At 48.1% G+C, this 19,638-nt stretch overlaps 1 protein-coding gene across 2 annotated transcripts in view; it reads right to left on the bottom strand.

Moving 5' to 3' along the window:
• Positions 1-19,638, bottom strand: part of MAN1C1 (mannosidase alpha class 1C member 1) — a 139,803-nt gene that overhangs the window by 84,986 nt on the left and 35,179 nt on the right. For both annotated transcript variants that reach the window (XM_027060037.2, XM_027060035.2), the window contains exon 2: positions 298-394. In XM_027060037.2, coding sequence (XP_026915838.1) covers positions 298-394 — 97 coding nt within the window. The remainder of the gene's footprint in view (positions 1-297; positions 395-19,638) is intronic.

Genomic DNA, 19,638 nt, shown 5'->3' with positions numbered 1-19,638 from the left:
TCCTTGGAAGCAGGTCTCCACTCCTCACTGTCCCCGGCCACACGTCCGAGTGTGTTCGCTCGAAAACACACACTAAGTACATACAAAGACGAGTGTGAAGTGAGACGGAAGCGTGTGGGCTTCCCCCAAATCTAGAAAGCTCAGAAGCCTGAACAGCCCAGAAGGAAGTCAGCCTTGGGATCCCCCAGGTCTGGGGAAATAGGAACACAACTCAGGGGGTGAAAAGTCAAAACCGCACCCCACTCGGTCCGCAGCGGGGGGGGGGGGGGGCAGTGGGTCTGCCGGACACCAACTCACCAAACATGCTGCCCTCGTAGCCGTCTTTCGTGAGTGGCCGGAGCTCGTTTTTCCCCATCGCGTAACGCTTGTAGCTCTGCCAGGCAAACTGCATCATCTACAAGAAAAAGCAGGAAACGGAACCTGAGCACGGCCGTTCCCAACAACCTGTACCGGCCACCTGGCCTTGCCCTCTGCAACAGGATCCGAAACCACATGGAAAAAATAACCTTCCAGGGGCGCCCGAGTGGCTCAGTCGGTTAAGCGTCCGACGTCGGCTCAGGTCATGATCCTGCGGTTAGTGAGTTCGAGCCTCACATCGGGCTCTGTGCTGACAGCTGGGAGTCTGGAACCTGCTTCACATTCTGTGTGTGTGTCCCTCTCTCTCTCTGCCCCTCTCCACAGCTGCCTGAAAGGTCGTTCTCCTCAGACGACCCCATGAGTCCAGAGTCTACCCACAGATTCCTTAGAGAAGACACAGAAAGCACCAAATATATTCTAGCCACCCTTCAGTGCCAAAGAGAAAAGCTACCTCTTCCATGAAGCCTTCCTGTTTTGCTCTGGCCTAAACTGATCCTCTGAAAGGAAGGAAATAACTCGCTGAGTGGTGCCAGGTGTAATCTAATAAAGCAATCCCCTAGTGAGGTATTGTTGACTCCATTCTGTAGATAAGGACACAGGGCAAAGACATGAGGTCACTTGTCCAAGGTTACCCAGGGTCAATGAGAGTGCTGGGAATGGAACCGGTGCCCTGCGGCCCCAAAGCCGTAGACCTGTCCCCCCCAAAGTCCTTGTTTTGTCCCCTAAAGTCACCACATGAGTCTCTCTGAACTTTTCCAACACCTGTTGACGTACCCTGGCCATCCCAGGCTCCCTAGCACCCCAGCTAGTCACTGTCAGTTTTTGTTTCCCTGGCTCTGAACCATAAGCTCTTTGAAGCCAGAAACTATGCTTGCCTCAGTTTCTCCCACAGCACCCAGCACAGGGCTTGGTACATGGAGGCAGCAATGAGTATTTATTGACTTTGGCACCCAGGCTGTGTAGTTCTTACTACATTAAGGCAACTATGTTGGCCTGTAGGAACATCATGCAACCACCTTGGTCCTCCAGCCGCACTTAGCACCGGAGGCTGGAGGAAGCCAGGCTAACAATATACCCTCAGCCCTGCTCCCCCGTCCCCCAGGGTCCCCCTTATTTGCCTCAAGGATGCTGTCTTTTTGCCTCTGTATGGTGGGTTGCCTGGGTGACAGCGAAGCAGAGGAGGGAGCAGGGGCAGGCGGCAGAGGCACAGCTGAGGGACAGGTGGGCGAGGAGGCAGCTGGTGTGGTGGAAAGAACTCAGGCTTCAGGGCCAGAGCGGTCTGGGTTCTCATCTCACCTCTGCTTTGACTTTGGCAAGTCACGGAGCCTCAGTGGACATCTCTTTGAAATGGGAACAGCAAGGGCTACTTTGCTGAAAGGTTTAATCCCCAATCCTGAAAGGTTTGCATGAAAGAAAGTAGCTGGAAATGCCTGGTTTCCGACCTGCACGTGATTGACAAGCCTCCTCAGCCTCTAAAATTCCCATCCGGTCCCCCAAGCCTCAGCCACCACCCTCCTTCCAGTCACCCTTAGCTCTCAAACTCTGTGTGCACTAGAATCACCTGGAAAGCTTGCTGAATCTGACTATCAGCCCCATCCTTGAGTTTCTGATTCAGCAGGTCTGGGGGGGTGGGGCCAAGAATTTGCCTTTCTACTGAGTTCCCGCGTGATGCTGCTGGTCCATCGGCCACCCCTGAAAACGACAGATCTGGTGATGTGTTTCTTTCTATTTCCAACCTCACCTCCAGACGCTGTCCGGCACCCTTCTACTTTTCTCCCCCTATCTCCCAGCCTACCTTCCTGTCTCAGCTCCCTCTCTCTGGACGTCTCTACCTTCATCCTCCATGTTCTGCCACTCCGGGTACCAAGGCTTAGAAGCAGTCCCTTCCAGACACATCTGGACCAAAACTTCTGCTGTGTTTGCCACTGTGGCCCAAACACACAGACCAGGAGGGCAGACGTGACAAGCCTAGGTGCCGCATTCCCTGTGAAATGGCAGAATAATCTAGCAGCACCCCTCCATTTCGTAGACGTTCAAGCCGAGGCTCCGAGATGGAAGTGATCAGGGAAGCACAGCCAGCAGGGCTGGAATCCAGCTCTTTCGACTCCCACACTGGCCAAGCCCATCCCCATGCCTGGCCTGATATGTGGCTTCCCATGTGACATACATGAAAATGTCATGGTAACGCATGCCAAGCACTTGGCACAGGCTTTGAGTCCTAGTTCTATTCCTCTGTTATTTTCTACTTATCCTGAATTGGCAATAACAGAAACTAATTGCCGGGTATGAGTGCTTAAGGGAGACTGGCCTCCTCCCTCAGTCTCTCTTATCTGGAGGCCCCCTCAGTTTAGCCATTGTGAGGGGGGGAGGGGAGGGGGGGAGAGCGGCAGGAGGCTGGTAAAACATAAATGACAGCAGGGAAGCAGCAGCAGAGGTCTGGAGGGGGAGGACCGCACCCTCCCCTCCAATCCCCCCTGCTTAAGAGAAAGAGAGAGAAGTGGGTATACCAGGGTAATTAGGAGAATCGTAGGTATCTACGTGTTCTCAGAGGAGCTGCCACTGTGGAGACGTTTGGAACGGGGCCCGCGTTCTCAGTCATCCACATCAGTGGAGGGGAACGGAGGCACAAATAATCCCTGCGCCACTTGGGACTAGATTCAGGAAGCAACCAGAGTGGCTCTCGGTCTCTCTCTCTCTCTCACATACACACACACACACACACACACACACACACACACACACACACACACAAGATGTCTCCCATCTCGGGTCACAAGTGGCTCAACCTGGGCACTGGATGAGCAGGGGACGGGAAAAGACCCCAGCCAGGTAGTCCTTACTTCTCTTCCTCAAGCCCCGCAAGCAAGCACCGACCAGGTGTCCTGTCCTGTGCTCAGCTGCAGTTTGGGCCACAGCCACAGTGGGGATGCTCCCCTGGCCTCACCCTCTACTTCCTGCCAACTGCTTATCTTCCTTCAGATCCCAGTGGAAATAGTGTGCAGGGCAATTTGCAGGGCAGGAGGCCTAAGTCAGACCTGCCCCCACCCCCACTCCTTCCCCTGCATTCCTGATGTCACGCCCTGCAGCAGCCCGCAGTCAAGTTTTATACTTGGATTATGGGGTAAGCCCCCTAAACCCCTATTCATTGCCACATGCCTGGCAACTCATCCAGGGACTGGCACGTAATAGGTGGCTCACTAAATATTTGCTGAATGACTGTAAGAACAAGAAAATGGCTGTAGAGTTTAACACATCAGGTTGGCAGACTGGCAGACCACACACATCATGGGCAAGGCAGGTAATGGGTCAGAGGGGCGGGGCTTCTGCACAACAGAGGCACTCAGAAGAGGGCGAGTGTGTGTGTCTCCAGTGGATCCCCCAGTGTGCTGACGGACACACAGACTGTGAGGGGCACAAGCTGAGGATGACCCACAGAAAGGCTAATCTCACTCTGCAGCTGGTGATACATGCCTTGGGTGACCCTCAGACTGGGCTTGAGAGGTAGATAGTCCCTGGCTTCATGTTAGGCAATTCTAAGACCTCAAAGGTCATCAAGTCTCCCTCTTGCCTCATGCAAGTTCTTTAATAAAAGATTATGCCATGTCTCTTTGAACACCCCCAGTGACGGGGTGCTCACCACCTTACCAGGCAGCCCATCTGACTGTAGTTTCACAAAGTTCTTCCTTAATCAGTCCAAATCTGTTTTCCCTATGGGCCATGGGGAAGACAGTTCATACTGCTTTCATAGCAGAGACCTTCCGACAGGTAGGTCAACTCACCAGTCACCTCAGGCTGTCTGTTGGCCAACTGAGTGCCCAGCTCCTTCAACAGCACCCCTCACGGCACAGCCCTGAGTCCCCTGAAACGGCAGACCCACACGTCGTACCGTTTTTCCAAGATGCCCCGAGACTTCATTGCCCATTCGTTATGGCTGGCTATACTTTTGTTAATGAGCCGAAAACCAAAGTGCAGACTCTCCCTACTCTCATCTGGACCAGATCCTGTGGGCGGGGACTTGCCACTTGTCCCTAATAATTTCATCTTGTAGGACTCTGCCTACCATTCTGTGCTGTCAGGATCTTTCTGGAACCAGATCTTATAATTCAGTGTGCATGTGTCTGTCTGCTTTGGGTAATCTGCAAACTTGATAGGACTGCCATCTGTGTCTCCCCCTGAGTTTTGGACAGAAACATTAAACAGGGGGGCTGAGAACGGCGTCGGGGAACAGCAGCAGGGGCCTTTCTCCTGGATGTAGCATTTTTGAGTGTCATCTGTCAGCAAGTGAGGAGCCCACCAATCACTACAAGCCCCGTGTCTCCATTTTTGGACATGGAGATATTTGAAGGACAGGGCTGAAACACAAAACAGTCCCCTAGCATAGCTTGTACGGAAAAAACAAATTGCTGCTTTTTTTTTTTTTAAAGGAAAATCAGGGGTTAGACTGGCACGATTTGTTCTTAGAGAACCCATTTTGGCTCCTCCGAATCAGCATTTTTTGTTCTAAATGCTTGCAAATCACTAACTTAAAAACCTATTACTGTCTCTTAGGAGGCTGTAATCAAAAAGACGGACAACAGCGAGTGTTGGCCACAACGGGGAGAAATTGGAACCCTCATGCATTGCTGATGGGAATCAAAATGGTATAGTCACATTGGAGAGAAGTTTGGTGTTGGAGAGAATTTTGGTTAAATAGTCCCAGCAACTGCACTTTTAGGTGTGGACCTGTGTAGAAAAGAGCCAACAGCTGGCCCCAGGCTTCTATCCCTGGAAAGGCCTGCCTGCAAGGTTGGTCCTTGGCTGGCATGTGGGAACGTGGATTTCGCGAATGTTCCCACCATCCTAAGTAGTGAGGGTAGTTTCCTGACCTTATGCTGAACACCCGCTTTCCTTCAGGGAGTCTAGAGTTTTGGTACATGTTAAAATGGTACCTATGTGGGGCACCTGGGTGGCTCAGTCGGTTGTGTCTGACTTTGGCTCAGGTCATGATCTCACGGTTCACGGGTTCAAGCCCCCCATCGGGCTCCATGCTGACAGTTCAGAGCCTGGAGCCTGCTTCGGATTCTGTGTCTCCCTCTCGTCCTGCCCCTTCCTAACTTGCACTCTGTCTCTCTCTCTCTCTCTCTCTCTCTCTCTCTCAAATATGAACGTTAAAAAAAATCAAAAATAAAATAAAATAAGATAAAATAAAATAGTACCTATGTGACCATACCCCAGTAAAAACCTCAGGCACTGAGTCTCTAATGAGCTTCCCTGATAAATAACACCTCATGCGTGTTGTCACAATTCCGTGCTAGAAGAACTCAGCATCTCCTGCGTGATTCCACCGGGACAGGACTCTTGGAAGCAGTGCCTGGTTTCCTCTGGGCTTCCCTGCATGCACTTTCTCCCTCTGCTGATTTCTCTCTGCGTCCTGTCGCTACAGTAAAAATCTCAGCCGGGAGTAGGGCTAAGTGCTGAAGCTTGTGAGCCCTCCTGGCGAATCACTGAACCTAGGGGTCCCCTGACACGTCCCCTGGAAAATAAAAAAAAACACGAGTCTGTACAAAAGCTTGTATACAAATGTGCACAGCAGCGCTATTTTTAATAGCGCAAAGGTGAAAACAACCCAAATGTCCACTGACTGATGAATGAATCAACAAAATGTAGAATACATATGGAATGGAGTAGTACTTAGCCATAAACAGAAAGGAAGTACAATATACACCAGAGCAGGGAGGGACCTTGAAAACACTGTGCTAAGGGAAAGCCAGACACAAAAGGCCACAGAATGTAGGCTTCCATGTCTATGAAATGTCCAGAACAGGCCAGTCCATGCAGACGGAGAGTAGATTAGTGGTCACAGGGGCTGGGGAAAGGAAGACATGGAGAATGACGACTAGTGGGTATGACGCCTTTTTGGGTGATGGAAATGTTCTATAGTTGGTGGATGAGGACTGTACAGCTATGTGAATTACTAAAAACCACTGAATTTTATACTTTCAAAACAAGTGATTTTTATGGTATGCGAATTATATCTCAATATTTATATTTTTAATTTTATTTTATTAAAAAATTTTTTTAATGTTTATTTATCTTTGAAAGAGAGAGAGAGAGAGAGACAGACTACGAGTGGGGGACAGGCAGAGACAGAGAGGGACACAGAATCCGAAGCAGGCCCCAGGCTCTGAGATGTCAGCGCACAGAGTCTGATGCAGGGCTTGAACTCGCGAACCGTGAGGCCATGACCTGAGCTGAATTCAGACGCTTAACCGACTGAGCCACCCAGGTGCCCCAAGTTATTTATATTTTTAAAAACTATTAGTAGGGACAATTAGATGTCATACACCACGTGATATGACACACTGAGGATACACCACCATCATTTCAGTGGCATTCCTGCCCAAAACACAAACTGAAATCTGGGGACAATGTACAACATAAATGACCTTCACTCTTCAAAGACATTAAGGTCATGAAAGAAAAGGAAAGACGGAGGGACTGTTATAGACTCAAGGAGACCAGAGAGACATGACCTAAATGCTGTATGTGAACTTGAATGTAATCCCAGAGCAGCGATTATTATTATTTCTATAAAGACAACTTTCAACAGAACTGACAAAATCTGAATGGGGTGTAAGAATCAGGTGGCAGTATCATATCAGTGTCAAATTTCTCCCTTCCTTTCTTTCTTTCCTTCTTTCTTTCTTTTCCTCTTTTCCTTCCTTCCTTTCAATTTATTTTGAGAGAGTGCGAGCAGTAGAGGGGCAGAGAGAGAATCCCATGCTGTCGGCACGGGGTTCAGTCTCACGAACCATGAGATCATGACCTGAGCCAAAATCAAGAGTCAGATGCTTAGCCAACTGAGCCACCCAGGCACCCCTCAATTTCCTATTTTAACAGTTTTACTGTGGTTATGTAGAAAAGTGGCATGAAGGTTTTGGAAATACACAATGCAGTATTTAAGGGTTAGGGGCATTATGCTTGCGACTTACTCTCAAATGGTTCAGAAAACTGTTATGTGTGTGTAGCAAGAGAAAAGAGAAAACAGGGTAATATTTGAGGAATCTGAGTGAAGGGTAAATGTGATATCTTTTTTATATTTTTGCAACTTTTCTACAAGTCTGAGATTATTTAAAAAAAAAAAAAACATTTGGGGGGGGCACCTGACTGGCTCAGTGGGTAGAGCATACACTGCTTATTCTCAGGGTTGTGAGTTTGAGCCCCATATTGGGCATAGAGCCTACTTAAAAAAGGGGGGCTAGAGAGGTGCCTGGGTGGCTCAGTCAGTTAAGCGTCCAACTTCAGCTCAGGTTATGATCTCACAGTTCGTGAGTTTGAGCTCCGCGTCAGGCTCTGTGCTGACAGCTCAGAGCCTGGAGCCTGTTTCCGATTCTGTGTCTCCCTCTCTCTCTCTGACCCTCCCCCGTTCATGCTCTGTCTCTCTCTGTCTCAAAAATAAATAAATGTTTAAAAAAAATTAAAAAAAAAAAGAACCGGGCGGTTAACCAACTGAGCCACCCAGGTGCCCGCTGTTTACCTCCACTTTTATAAACTATGACAGAACGTGCCGGTTGCCAGACTCTCTGCAAGGCCTGTCCTGCCAGCTCTAGTCAAAAGTAGGAGCAAATGAGGAACTAGCAGTCTGGGCTTTTCCTTTTATAATGATGTTACTATGTTCAAATGAGATGCCCATCCGTACTCTGTTCTTCCCATTCCAAAAATAAATAGTCCCCTTTTGTGGTTCTGAGCATTTGCCAGAAGTCTCAGCTCGGTCCAGGCTTCAGCCCCCATTCTCGTTCTCCACATCCAGGTCACTCCCCACACTTGAGCTCAGCTCTGGTCCCCCTACCTCCCTCTTCTGTACACGTTCTTTATGATACTTTTAAAGAATAAAGTTGCTAACCTTATCTATCCTTCCTTCCATCCATCCATCCATCCGTCCATCCATCTCTTAATGTATCCAACATGTACATGCTCACTGTAGAAAAGCAAAAGAAAACCACCACCCACTATTTGAATACTATAACCACCATTCCCACTTGGGTACTTTTCTTTCCTCTCTTTTCCATTCACCTTTGCTTCTTCCAGGGATGATGACAGAAACAAGGTCCATTTTATTACAACGGCTTTGCAAACATCATTTTCGATAGCTATACAATAGGCTAGCAAGTCGGTTCAGCATCATTTACTCAGCCCTCCTCCCATATAATCAGATGTGTCAGGGACTTTTACTTTGCGGCAATTGTAAATAATGCCCTAACGAACATCTCTGTGCACATTCCTTTTCTGCACTTCGAGTGAGCTCCTTAGGCCAGAAGCTCTAAGAAATTGCTGGGGGGAGAAATCAGAATTTATTAATATGTATGTTCCCTTTTAAAGAGCAAATGCAGACGGCTTGTTGTGCCCATTGATATGCAAAACCTGGTGACAGAAAAATATATGACAAGTTTGTGACAATTCAGTAATGTAGTTCGCTTGGGGACATAAAACTTACAGTCATTTATATTTGTGTAGCTCTTTGCACATTTCATCCCATTTGATCTGGGTAGTTCAGAGGCTTGACAGGATAGGTGTTCATATAATCATGCAAGAGCTCAATAAGGGATGAGATATAAAGTATTAAACAGATAATAAAAATTGTTTCTAAGTGTGCGTAGTGATACACAGAAATGCTAATTATAGAATATTCAGTGAAAAAGCAGGGCATCAAATTATATAATGTGAAATTTACTGGACCATGTATAAGTATTTTAAGGGGGGAAAAAAAAGGAAGGAAATACACCAAAGTGCCGACAGTGCTTATGTCTGATAGTGAGAAGTTCACTGGTTGTTAGTTTTTTTCTTCTTATTGAACTATTCTTTCTGGATTTTCTATAATGAATATCCAGGAATGTTTGTAACGTACAAGCTAAAGGTTGTTAGGATGAAAAACATAAGGAAGAAACGATATGCTGCTACTCCCAAGTCTAGAGGGAGTGCTTGGGTAGGCGGGTAGCCATAGGGTGGATAGGATGGCACCGGGCTTGACAGAAGAGAAGATCTTTATAGCTGGGCGTCAGAGAGAAGGCCAACCAGCAAGAGAAACAACAGAAGCACAGAGCCTGCATCTCAAAGACAAACAGAATCTGAGTGCCAGAGACACAGTCTATTCCCAAAGCCACATTTTACAAGAACCACGGGAGGCTCAGACTAGGGAAGTGACTCGCCGTGGACAGGACACACACCTAACTGCACCGGGATGGTGCGATCTCCAAGAATGTGGGCCAGGACGGCAGCGCAGCTGACTAGGGCAGGGGCAGCCTGAGCCACAGCAAGAGGGATTTGGGATGGACTCGAGAACGTGACATTAAGAATCAAGAGACATGAGAACTAAATGCCAAGAGAAAGTATACCTCTGCCCCCACTGGGTTCCAGAAATACTCAACAGGCAGTCATCGTTTGCGTGTGCATCCATGCACGTCTGTGCTGGAGACAGAAGGCAGCTCTCGATGAGCTCGAGAAGCCCCTCCCTCCCAGCAGTCTGTGATTTATAGATTCCAAAGAACACCTAACAATAGACCACAAAGCCTTCCTTTGGCCAAGTCCTGCAAAGGCAGGAAACAAAGCTCCAATGAGAGAGAGACACAGGCAGAGCATTGGGAGCTGAATCCTAAGACATCCCTTCAGTTCTCTGTCAAACAAAAGACGTTCTTGTCCACCTGAACGAATTGCAATGACATGAAATCTTAAAATGAAAACTATTTCATAGTCTGATGCAGACGTTATTATTTTGTTTAAGACGTTCTTTCTACCTATCTCCGAGCTCTAGAATTCTCTCCTGAGAAAAGCGACCAGCATCCACCATGTCACCCGACACAGATGCTCGGTCTGGCTCAGGAGCCCCAGAACAATGGAACCAAGAGAGAAAGGATGCGTTCGAGGAAGGGAGGACATCGGAATGACTGGCAGCCTGCCGCTAGAGTGGAAAACTAAGAGGAAGGTTGTGTTGCAAAGTTCCTTGGGGCAACTGGGGAGGAAGGAGTGGTCAATGAAACGGTGAGACATTCCCCTTTTTAAAGAAAACCCACACACAGACAGCATCAGGCCTGGCAGTGACCCAGAACCACAGTTGCAACGTCTCAAAGCTGCCAAGAAGGGAACTGGATTTTCCCAGTCATTAAAGACGAGTGCGCACACCATGACTCACAGCCTTATTGGCGTCTCCCAGCAGTGACACCTGGCCCCATCTGCAGGGGCTGAGCCGGGAGAAGATTTGGTCTCTAATGATCCTGGGATCTAATGACCATACAGTTAAAGAGATTGGAATGTTGGGTTGATTTTTTTTTTCCCCTTCCCTTTCAGTACGGTCCAGGGAAACAGCCGACAGCTTGGTACTGAGAAACCATCCATATCAGATTCCTCAGTCTAACCCCATCACACTGTGCCCCACAGTGTGATCTGATTGGTGGCTGTTGAAGAGACATCCGTGGCTACACGTAACCCCTGGTCTAGTTCAGAAGCTGGATACAGGTGGGATTGGGTTGTGCTGAGGGGTGAAGGGGTGGGATGCGGAATAGAAGGGGGAAGTGTTGCCTCCAACCTTTTTTTCACTTTGGGGTTCGCTCGAGAGGGTGAAAGGCAAATGTAGGAAATGAAAATGTCCTATCACTCCCTACCTATCTGAGGTCCAGACAGCTCTCCCACATCGTGCCCGTGGGGATTCAGATTTGACAGTGTAAGAAATCTTACTTCATCTATAGCTGTTCTAAGGCGCCATGGTTGAGAATGTGAGCCCTGGCGGCAGACAGACCCTGCCGCTCAAGTGCGGTCCAGGGACCAGAAGCTGGGCATACCCAGGGAGTAGGTTAGGAATGCAGCATCCCGGGCCCCACCCCAGACCTGCTGAATCAAACCCAGCATTCTAACAAGATCCCCAGGTGATCCAAATGCACACTGAAATTTGAGAAGCTGCTACAGGGCTCTGCCATGAACTGGCTGTGTGGCCTGGAGTGAGTGACTTAACCTCTCTGAGTCTCAGTTTCCTCATCAGTAAAATAAGGACAGGAATATTTAATCCTTATAATAACCCTGAAAGTAAATAACATATGTAAACTGCGCGGCACAGTAGCCGGCACATAACACGTGCTCAATAAAGAACAGCCCCAGGATCACAGCTGCCCTGTTAATTTACCCATGAAGCATCCTTCCATTCTTTTCTCTCTGCCCCAAGACTCTGATCCGGGGTGCTCCCACCTCTCCGTGGGACTCATGTGGCAGCTTCCTAACTGGCCTTCAGGAGTCCTCTCCCACCTCCTACACTGCTCTCCACACTATAGCCAGGGTGATTATTCAAAATGCAAATACACTACTATCTACCCCACCCTCAAAACATACTAAAACACTTCCATCAGGAATAAAGATCAAACTCAATATTGCCCATCAAGCCCTGTAGAGTCCCAGCCACTCACGCCTCCAGCCTCGGCTTATCTTCCCTATCCCTGCCCTAGCCATATCAGCTTTCCTTTTCAGTTCCTTGAAGAACCACGCCTCTTCCTGACACAGGGCCTTTGCATCTGATAGCACCTTTCCTTGGACCACTCCCCTGTCTTCTTTATGCCTGACAAATTCCACTCATCTCTCAGACCTCAGTCCTATAGAAGCCTAGCCGCCTGGATCAGGTCGAATTCCCCTATTAGAGAAGATCATCAAAGTCAGAATTTTGTATTAATTGTGTGATTAATTAGTATCTATTTCCCCCCACCATTGATCACTATTGCTCCCCAGCCCCTAGCAGAGTGCTCAACACACAGAGGCCTTCCCTGAATACATGCTGAAATCAACATCTGAGGATGGTGACAACACAGGGGGAATCCCCCCGGGTGGTGCATGCCATGAGGACCACGGAGTAAGGGCAATGCCGGGACTGCCCAGTGGCTTTGACTCAGCAAGATTTACCAAAGGCCCAACAAGAAAAGCTCCAACTGGGAGGCCACAAGGGATAGCAAGAATGAGCGAGACTCTTTCCTATGGATACCTTTATGATCTTGACACAGAGTCTGCAGCCGGACAAAAGGAACTGAGGGAGAAGACCACAAGGAGATCTGAGCTCTACCAGGGCATCGAGAATGGTTCCCCACCTGCAAAGTGAAGGGTCCCCCCCACTCCTCTACTTTATCACAGATTAGGTGTGGGGGGAAGGACAGGGAGATGGGGCGTGAACAAAGATAAATGACAGCGGGGAAGACCTCAGCTCATCTGTGAGTGAAATTCCAGGGGGAAACTGTTCAACAAGGCCCTCTGAAGGATTTTAGTACAAATGCACCTATGTGCAGGTAGCTCTACCCTTTCCAAAGTGCTTTCCCTTTCTCATTAGAGCCTGACGGTCACCTGTGAGTGTGGCAGGATGGGTGTCATCACCCTCATTTTACAGAAAAAGAAACTGCACTTCGACATACATACGTTTATGGAACATGACCATGTACCAAGCATGATAAGGGCTTCTGTATGTATTAGCATGTACAGTTTTCACCACGGCTCTGAAAGGCACTTTCAAGGAAGAAGCAAGGCACAGGAGCTAAGAGCCTGGCTTTGGATCCCAGCTCTCCCCACCTGTGTGTCCTTAGACAACGTACTTAACCTCTCTGTGCCTCTATTATCCATCTGTCTAAAAATAATGATACTGTTAGGCTTCTCCAGGGGTTTCCACAAGTCACCAGTGATTTACATGTATATTAATGCATTCGATCTTCACGTTAACCTTGTTACTATATTATCACTCCCATTCTCACATAAGGAAACTGAGGCACATGCCCAAGTGTCACAGCAAGTCAGCGGCAGAACCAGGATTCTAACCCAGGCAGTCTACGCTCCTGGCTGTAGAGGCCCCATCGCCTCTCACAGAATGGAGCAACCGCGTGACGGCCTCCAGCGGGTGCCGCCCAGTGGATGAATTACCACACGAGGCACTCAGCGCACGGCCAGGCACACAGAAAATTCGTGGTGAGCACCAGCGCTCGTGGCTGCCCTTCTTGGGTTCCACGTGCATCACTTTCCTACATCAGGAAACAGGACCGCCGTCCTCCTGAAACCGTGGAGTCTCCTCCACACGGCACATCCACCCTCCAGCAAGGCTGTCACCCCTCCCCTCCCAGGCCACTGCCTCTGAACCTCAGCCAGTCTCCCCGCCTCCTCTCTTGCCCCACTTCACCCCCATCCTTTCTCCAACTGCCAGAGGGTTACAAATGTTAACCGTTAAATGCCATTCTTCTATGTTAAGTGCCTCCAAGAGACTCCCAAGACTCCATTCCCGAAGGGCCTGCTCTGGGGCAGTCCCCAAGCCCCTTCTCACTCTCTGGGGGTCCACGCCAGGGACCTCTGGACAACACTTCAAGTGCATACAGCCCCCTTCCTGTCTGGGGGAGGCAGGTAATGGCCCCCAGGGGTGCCTATGTCTTAATCCCCAGAACCTGCGAGTATGTAGGGTAACATCGAATCAAGGTTTCAGATGAAATTAAGGTTGCTAATCAGCCGACCTTGACATGGGGGAGATCATCCTAGATTATCCAGGTGGCCCAATGTACTCACAAGGGTCCTGAGAAGTAAAGGAGGGAGGCAGGAGGGTCAGTGTCCAGGTGGCGAAATGTGAAAAAGACTCCACTGGCCTTTGCTGGCTTTGAAGATGGGGGAGGTGCCATGAGCTATGGAAGGCAGGCACCTTGAGAAGCTGGAAAAGGCAAGGGAATGGATTCTCCCCCACAGCCTCCATAAAGATATGCAGCCTGACCAATACCTTGATTTCAGCCCGGTGAGACACATTTTGAACTTCTGACCTCCAGAAGTGTAAGAGAATAAATTTGTGTTGTTTCAAGTCACTGTTTGGTACTATATAGGAAAATAACACACTACCGCAGGACCTTTGCACTTCCCAATGAAAAACTGAATCAATAAACCACCAAATCTCCCAATGCACTTCCCACTCCTCCACAGCCTTCTTTCTGCATTAGGAATTCTGATATTCTGGAGCATGGGTACCAACATTCTGGAATTCACTATTCTCCTGCAGCCCCTTGCCATCCATCAATGACAATACTTGACACTTCAGCAGGGCAATAATGTCTTTCAAGTCTGTCTACCCTGCCTTTAAGCTCTGTGACCTATTCATCAAAACATTCCCAACCCCTAGTACCGAGGCTGGCCAAGAGAGGAAGTCAATATAGCACATTAGTAATAACAATGGCTAGACACGTTCTCTCTGATATCCAGTAACAGACACCTGCTGAGTACTTACTGTGTGCCGAGTGCCGGGCTAATAAGCCCTTAAGAAGCATTTCATCCTAGGGGCGCCTGGGTGGCTCAGTCGGTTGAGCGTCTGACTTCGGCTCAGGTCACGATCTCATGGTTTGTAAAGTCGAGCCCCGGGTCGGGCTCTGTGCTGACAGCTCAGGGCCCGGAGCCTGCTTTGGATTCTGTGTCTCCCTCTCTCTCTGTTCCTCCCCTGCTCACACTCTGTCTCTCTCTCAAAAATAAATAAAGATTAAAAAAAAAAAAAGAAGCAGCATTTCATCCTACACCAACCCTGCAAGGTGGGCTACCATTATTGCCCCTATTTTACAGGAGGATACAGTCGAGTCCTGGAGGGTTAGCTAAGTTGCTTACGGACACAGAACGAACAGTGGCAGAGCCAGGATGCAAGAAGACAACCTGGAAGCCTGCACTCTTCATCACAACAGCACAGTGCTTCCCACCCAACCACCCTTCTAGGTGAGATCAGCAGCTCCCTTTCCCAACATTTGGGGCTGTGCAGAGTGGCAGGGCTGGTGTTTGAAGCTGGGGTCTGGCTGATTCAAAAGGCTGTGTGTCCCTTCCATCCCACCAGGCTGCTCCACTGTCTGATGAGTGAATGAACAAAACATCAACCCGGCACCTCTGGACAGCATGTGGCATGCAGAGAATCAAAACGAGGACCGGCCTACTGCCTGCTGCCAGCACCGAATGGCCCATCCTGAGGTCTGTTTCTCTTTGAAAACAAGAAACGTCCACATTCCCAGTTCCCGAAGGCTCAGGCTGCTGGAAGGAATGGATGGCCTGCTTTAAAGCTGCCCCAGCAGAGGCTAGAGCCTTTGGAAACATGAAACAGGCAGAACGATTTCTTTTGCCTAAATGTTAGAGCTTTTTTGTTTTTTGGTTTTTTTAAGGAAAATAAAAACAGATTTAAGTGAAAACAAGGAAAATATCAAAGTGAGCACTGCACAGATCTTGACTAGAGCGTGGAGAAGAGTAATCCGGGTCTCCTAGGGAGGTGATGCTATCTGAAATCTGGCAGTTCGTCCTTGATAACCTAAAGACTGCTAGTGGCACCTCAGTGACAGCAAGGAGCCTAAGTGACCTGTTTTAGGGCCTTCGGGACTCACAGGGAGGCCTCTGGCCGAGGAGGGTGACAATAGCTCCCAGGGGACAGGAGTCTTCTCTTCTAGTTGGGTGATGCCATCTCTTGAGAATGAGCTTTGGGTATACAATCTGTCAGGCCCCCTTTTTAACTCATCCATGTAGAACCATGTGGAGCCCTCTGCATTCTCTGGTGATTCTCCTTGGTGCCCAAAAAGGATCAGGACTCTTCTCCTTGGAGGTCCCAGTCCTGGACTCAAGAAGGAGGCCTGAGAACCACTGGCACTCACGGGCAGTGAATGTCCAGTAAAACGGTTTCAATCAAGGCTTGGATACTGAGCCAGTATTTACTGCCCACCTCCATGTACCAGCCCCTGCACCAGATGTTATCGTATACTTTATCTTATTTAGTCCTCTATTGCTACTCTGGGAAGCAGGTATTATATCCATTTTATAGACAAGGAAACTGAGGCTCAGTAATTACTCCAAGGGTACAAAGGCAATAAGTGGAAGGTTTGGATTCAAACCCAGGTCTAATTCCACCCTTTGCCTCTTCCTGTTCTTTCCTCAACCTCCCCTCACCTGACAACCATTTAGAAAGTCTGTACTGAGCCCCTACTATGTACCCTGAGTTCTGGTACCTACAGCGATAAACAAGACAGGCAAAAGTTCCTGCTGTCATGGCTCATACACCCGTGTGGGGAATCAGACAACGAGAGGGAAACAAGCAAGCAGGGTAATTCTGAATGCTGATAAGCACTATGAAGAAAAACGGAGCAAGGTGAGGGGGTAGAGGATGACTAAGCGGGTGGGGATGGCAGAGGAAGGCCCCCAAGATGGTAACTGAGCTGAGACCTTAATTAGTATCTGAAAAACAAAGCTCCTCCTGTTTTCCATGTGCAGCCTGAGAAATGCATTTGACTTTTCTCTTTATTCCTTCCAGGTCTCCATCAGCAGAGATTCCAAAGTGCATAGTTTCTTTTTTTGGCTAGCAAGGCTTGCGAAACCCACTGATAAGGTTACCTGTTCACACCAGGAGAGAGAATTCCAAAGCCGTAAACAGATCCGCTCAGCCTTATGAACACCAGATAAAATGACTCGGGTCTTGGAGCTCAGTCACCCTACCAAGCCAAGTATCTGCCACCCCATAAGCTCTCTTTGAGTTTGCATTAATCAGACAGCTCAACACAGGTTTTCTTTTTATTTCTCTAGGTCTGTGATGACGGATCACGTGGGGTGGCACACTTCTGGATGCATAATAAGGGGCTGGTGGTGTTTTCTCACTCCTACAAGACTGAATTTCATGGGACACAGGACATTTTCCTTGACAGTGCTGATCTAAAAGGCAGCGTTCTTGAAAGGATTATTGCAGCCCTATTATGAAAGATAACCTAATCACACGGGAGTGATTTGATTTCAAGCAATTTGATTTCAAAACCCTGAAATAGAATACCAAAGAATAATTAACTATGAAAACCAAAAGATGCTAACCTTGATGAGCTAATGGGACAGACTAGGATCTGTTGAGTTTCAGATTCTTGAATTGTGTGAGTGATCGAATCAAAGCTCGAGCAGGCCTCAGGCTGGCTGGATTTGTAGCTTTCTCCTCCCCTCCTCCCTCAAATCCACGCATCCCAGATAACTGGATGCACCTGCCTCCACTCCGCTGCTCTGGCTTCTAAGAGGACCAGGATTCTCTCTCTCCTAAGCTGCCTCCAGATCTGGGCTTCCTGCTGGGGCCTGTAAACCTGCTGCAGGAAGGTGGCAGCTCCCGCCGAGCGGGCAAAACAGACCCTTTCACAGGAGGGAGACAAGCAGACTGATGGCCCGTGACAGGTGATTTGATGGAACCTTCATAAAATTCCTCTTCCCTGGATTTGCTTTGGAGGTACAACTCTGGGTGACGGTGGCTCACTGGCGCTCTTTCATAAATCTCAAAGACAGGCCCTTTCAGACATTCCCTACAAAAGAAAAGCCTTGGTGAGATTTCTGTCACTGACAGCCATGTATTCTGTATAAAGGAAAAACCATCATGTTTTCCCAATTCTGAGCACAGTGTCTAGAAAAAACAAAAAACAAAACAAAACAAAAAAACGTTGCCTAAAATGAGATCAGTTCAGCAGGCAGGGGCATGGGGGTGGGGTGGGGGGGTCTTTTCCAGCTGCTGTTAATAGAATAACACCAAGTCTTAGGTGCCTTTAAGGTGGCTTCTACTCAACCTGCTGACCCGAGAAGCTGCTCATTTTGTGTCTCTTTCTGGTCAAGAGGAAGAAATTCCTCTTATTTTCGCTGTGGACTTGGTGTTCTATTTATGCACCTGAGAAAGATGTGAGTAACCGATTGCTCTCAGATCTGACTCCAGCCAGGCCTGGCTGGTACCGCTTAAAATGAATAAAAAGGATGAGCCTCATTATTTGGATTCCAGCGGCCCCCTCCTGGATAAGAAGTCACTAAGTGAGGAAGCTACATTCGAGGGTGATGAAAGGGGGTCAGGGATGGAAACGACTCAAAAGAGACAGAGAATATAAATGCAAAAATGCTTCTTGAGTGATTAGCTGTGGCTATTTAAGCCATTAGAAGTTTAAACCCTCTTGAGGTCAGGGAAAGAACCAGAGGAAAGTCAGAGGCACATTTCTCCTCTTCTTATGATAAACCCAGCAAAATTTTAAAATGCAGAGCATCTCTAAACAGCTATTTGATTAGGTTTTTTTTTTTTTCCCCCAATGAGGCTATGATAATTAGCAAATGCCTGGGAGATGAGATTTAAATATGCCAATCAGTCCATCTCAAGAGTTTAGCAGAAACAATGTGGAATGTAATTATCTTTAAGCGATAACCACTTTTGTGGGGTTACAGCCTTCACTAGAGATCTGAAACCCAACAGATGACCTCTCCTCGGGCCCAGAGCAGCTTCTTTTCCACTTAAAAAAAATACAGCAATGCCAAGTGTTATCTGAAAATTCCACCACTGTGACCTTTAAAGAGAAGGATTTTGAGTACTTCTGGTGATAACTCTGCCATTTCTTCCACTAATGGGGCATTTTCAAAACCAGCAGGGTGATGGAGATAACCTGAGTTTGGAACAGAGGTGCAAACGGACCACCTGCAATATCTAATGCCCTATTTTCCCCATCAGTGATCATTTCTTAGGTTGGAAATCGTCAAAAACCTAAAGACTCACAACTTCTCACGCCTCACGCAGTCCGTAGGGACGTGCAAAATGGGTCCCGCAGTAGAGATTGGTCTGTAATGGGACAGAACATTATCCGGAAGAGGAGAACAGAACGCAGCCATTTAGAAATGTTTTTCTGTCTTGCTACTGGGGAATGCTGCATCGTGAAGGGTGGCTCTTGTTAAAATGGAGTCTTGTTGAAGATTCAGGCTGTCGTCAGACCAGGTCCATTTTTTAATGCCGCGGACTGGGCTCCACTAGTCTCTCAAAATAGCTTTTTATAATATTGTGATGGCAAAGTGGCCAAGAGAGAGGAAGGCTTCACTTCTTCAACCTGTAACTACAGAAACATGTGTGTCTTGGGCACAAAGGGACGTTACCAGGCAACGTGACAGAAATGAATAACATTGATAATCAATCCCATCGTAATAGTTTTTATAATTAAAGATTACTGCAAGTACAATGGAGTCTAACACAAATGGGAATAATGGAGACACAGCCATCTCTCTGCCTCTTTGTCAGCAACCATCTTCCTGTCTACATGCGGACCCTACGCTGGACGGACGAAGTCTGTAATTAACCATCTGCCAGTGTCGGTGGCCATAACTCTAACCGGGCCAGCACTTTCTTCCCTAAGTTCTCACAAGTGATAATTAAACCCGCCAGCCTTGCTTGTGAGGTCTGATCACAACTGAGCAGTACATACATACGTTGGCATGTCTAACAGTGATGGATTCTCTGAGAATCACTGGCTGGTGCCTGGGCTG

The sequence above is a fragment of the Acinonyx jubatus genome, chromosome C1 (assembly GCF_027475565.1).
Source record: "Acinonyx jubatus isolate Ajub_Pintada_27869175 chromosome C1, VMU_Ajub_asm_v1.0, whole genome shotgun sequence".
NCBI classification, from domain to species: Eukaryota; Metazoa; Chordata; class Mammalia; order Carnivora; family Felidae; genus Acinonyx; species Acinonyx jubatus.
This window is presented reverse-complemented; position numbering and strand designations above follow the sequence as displayed.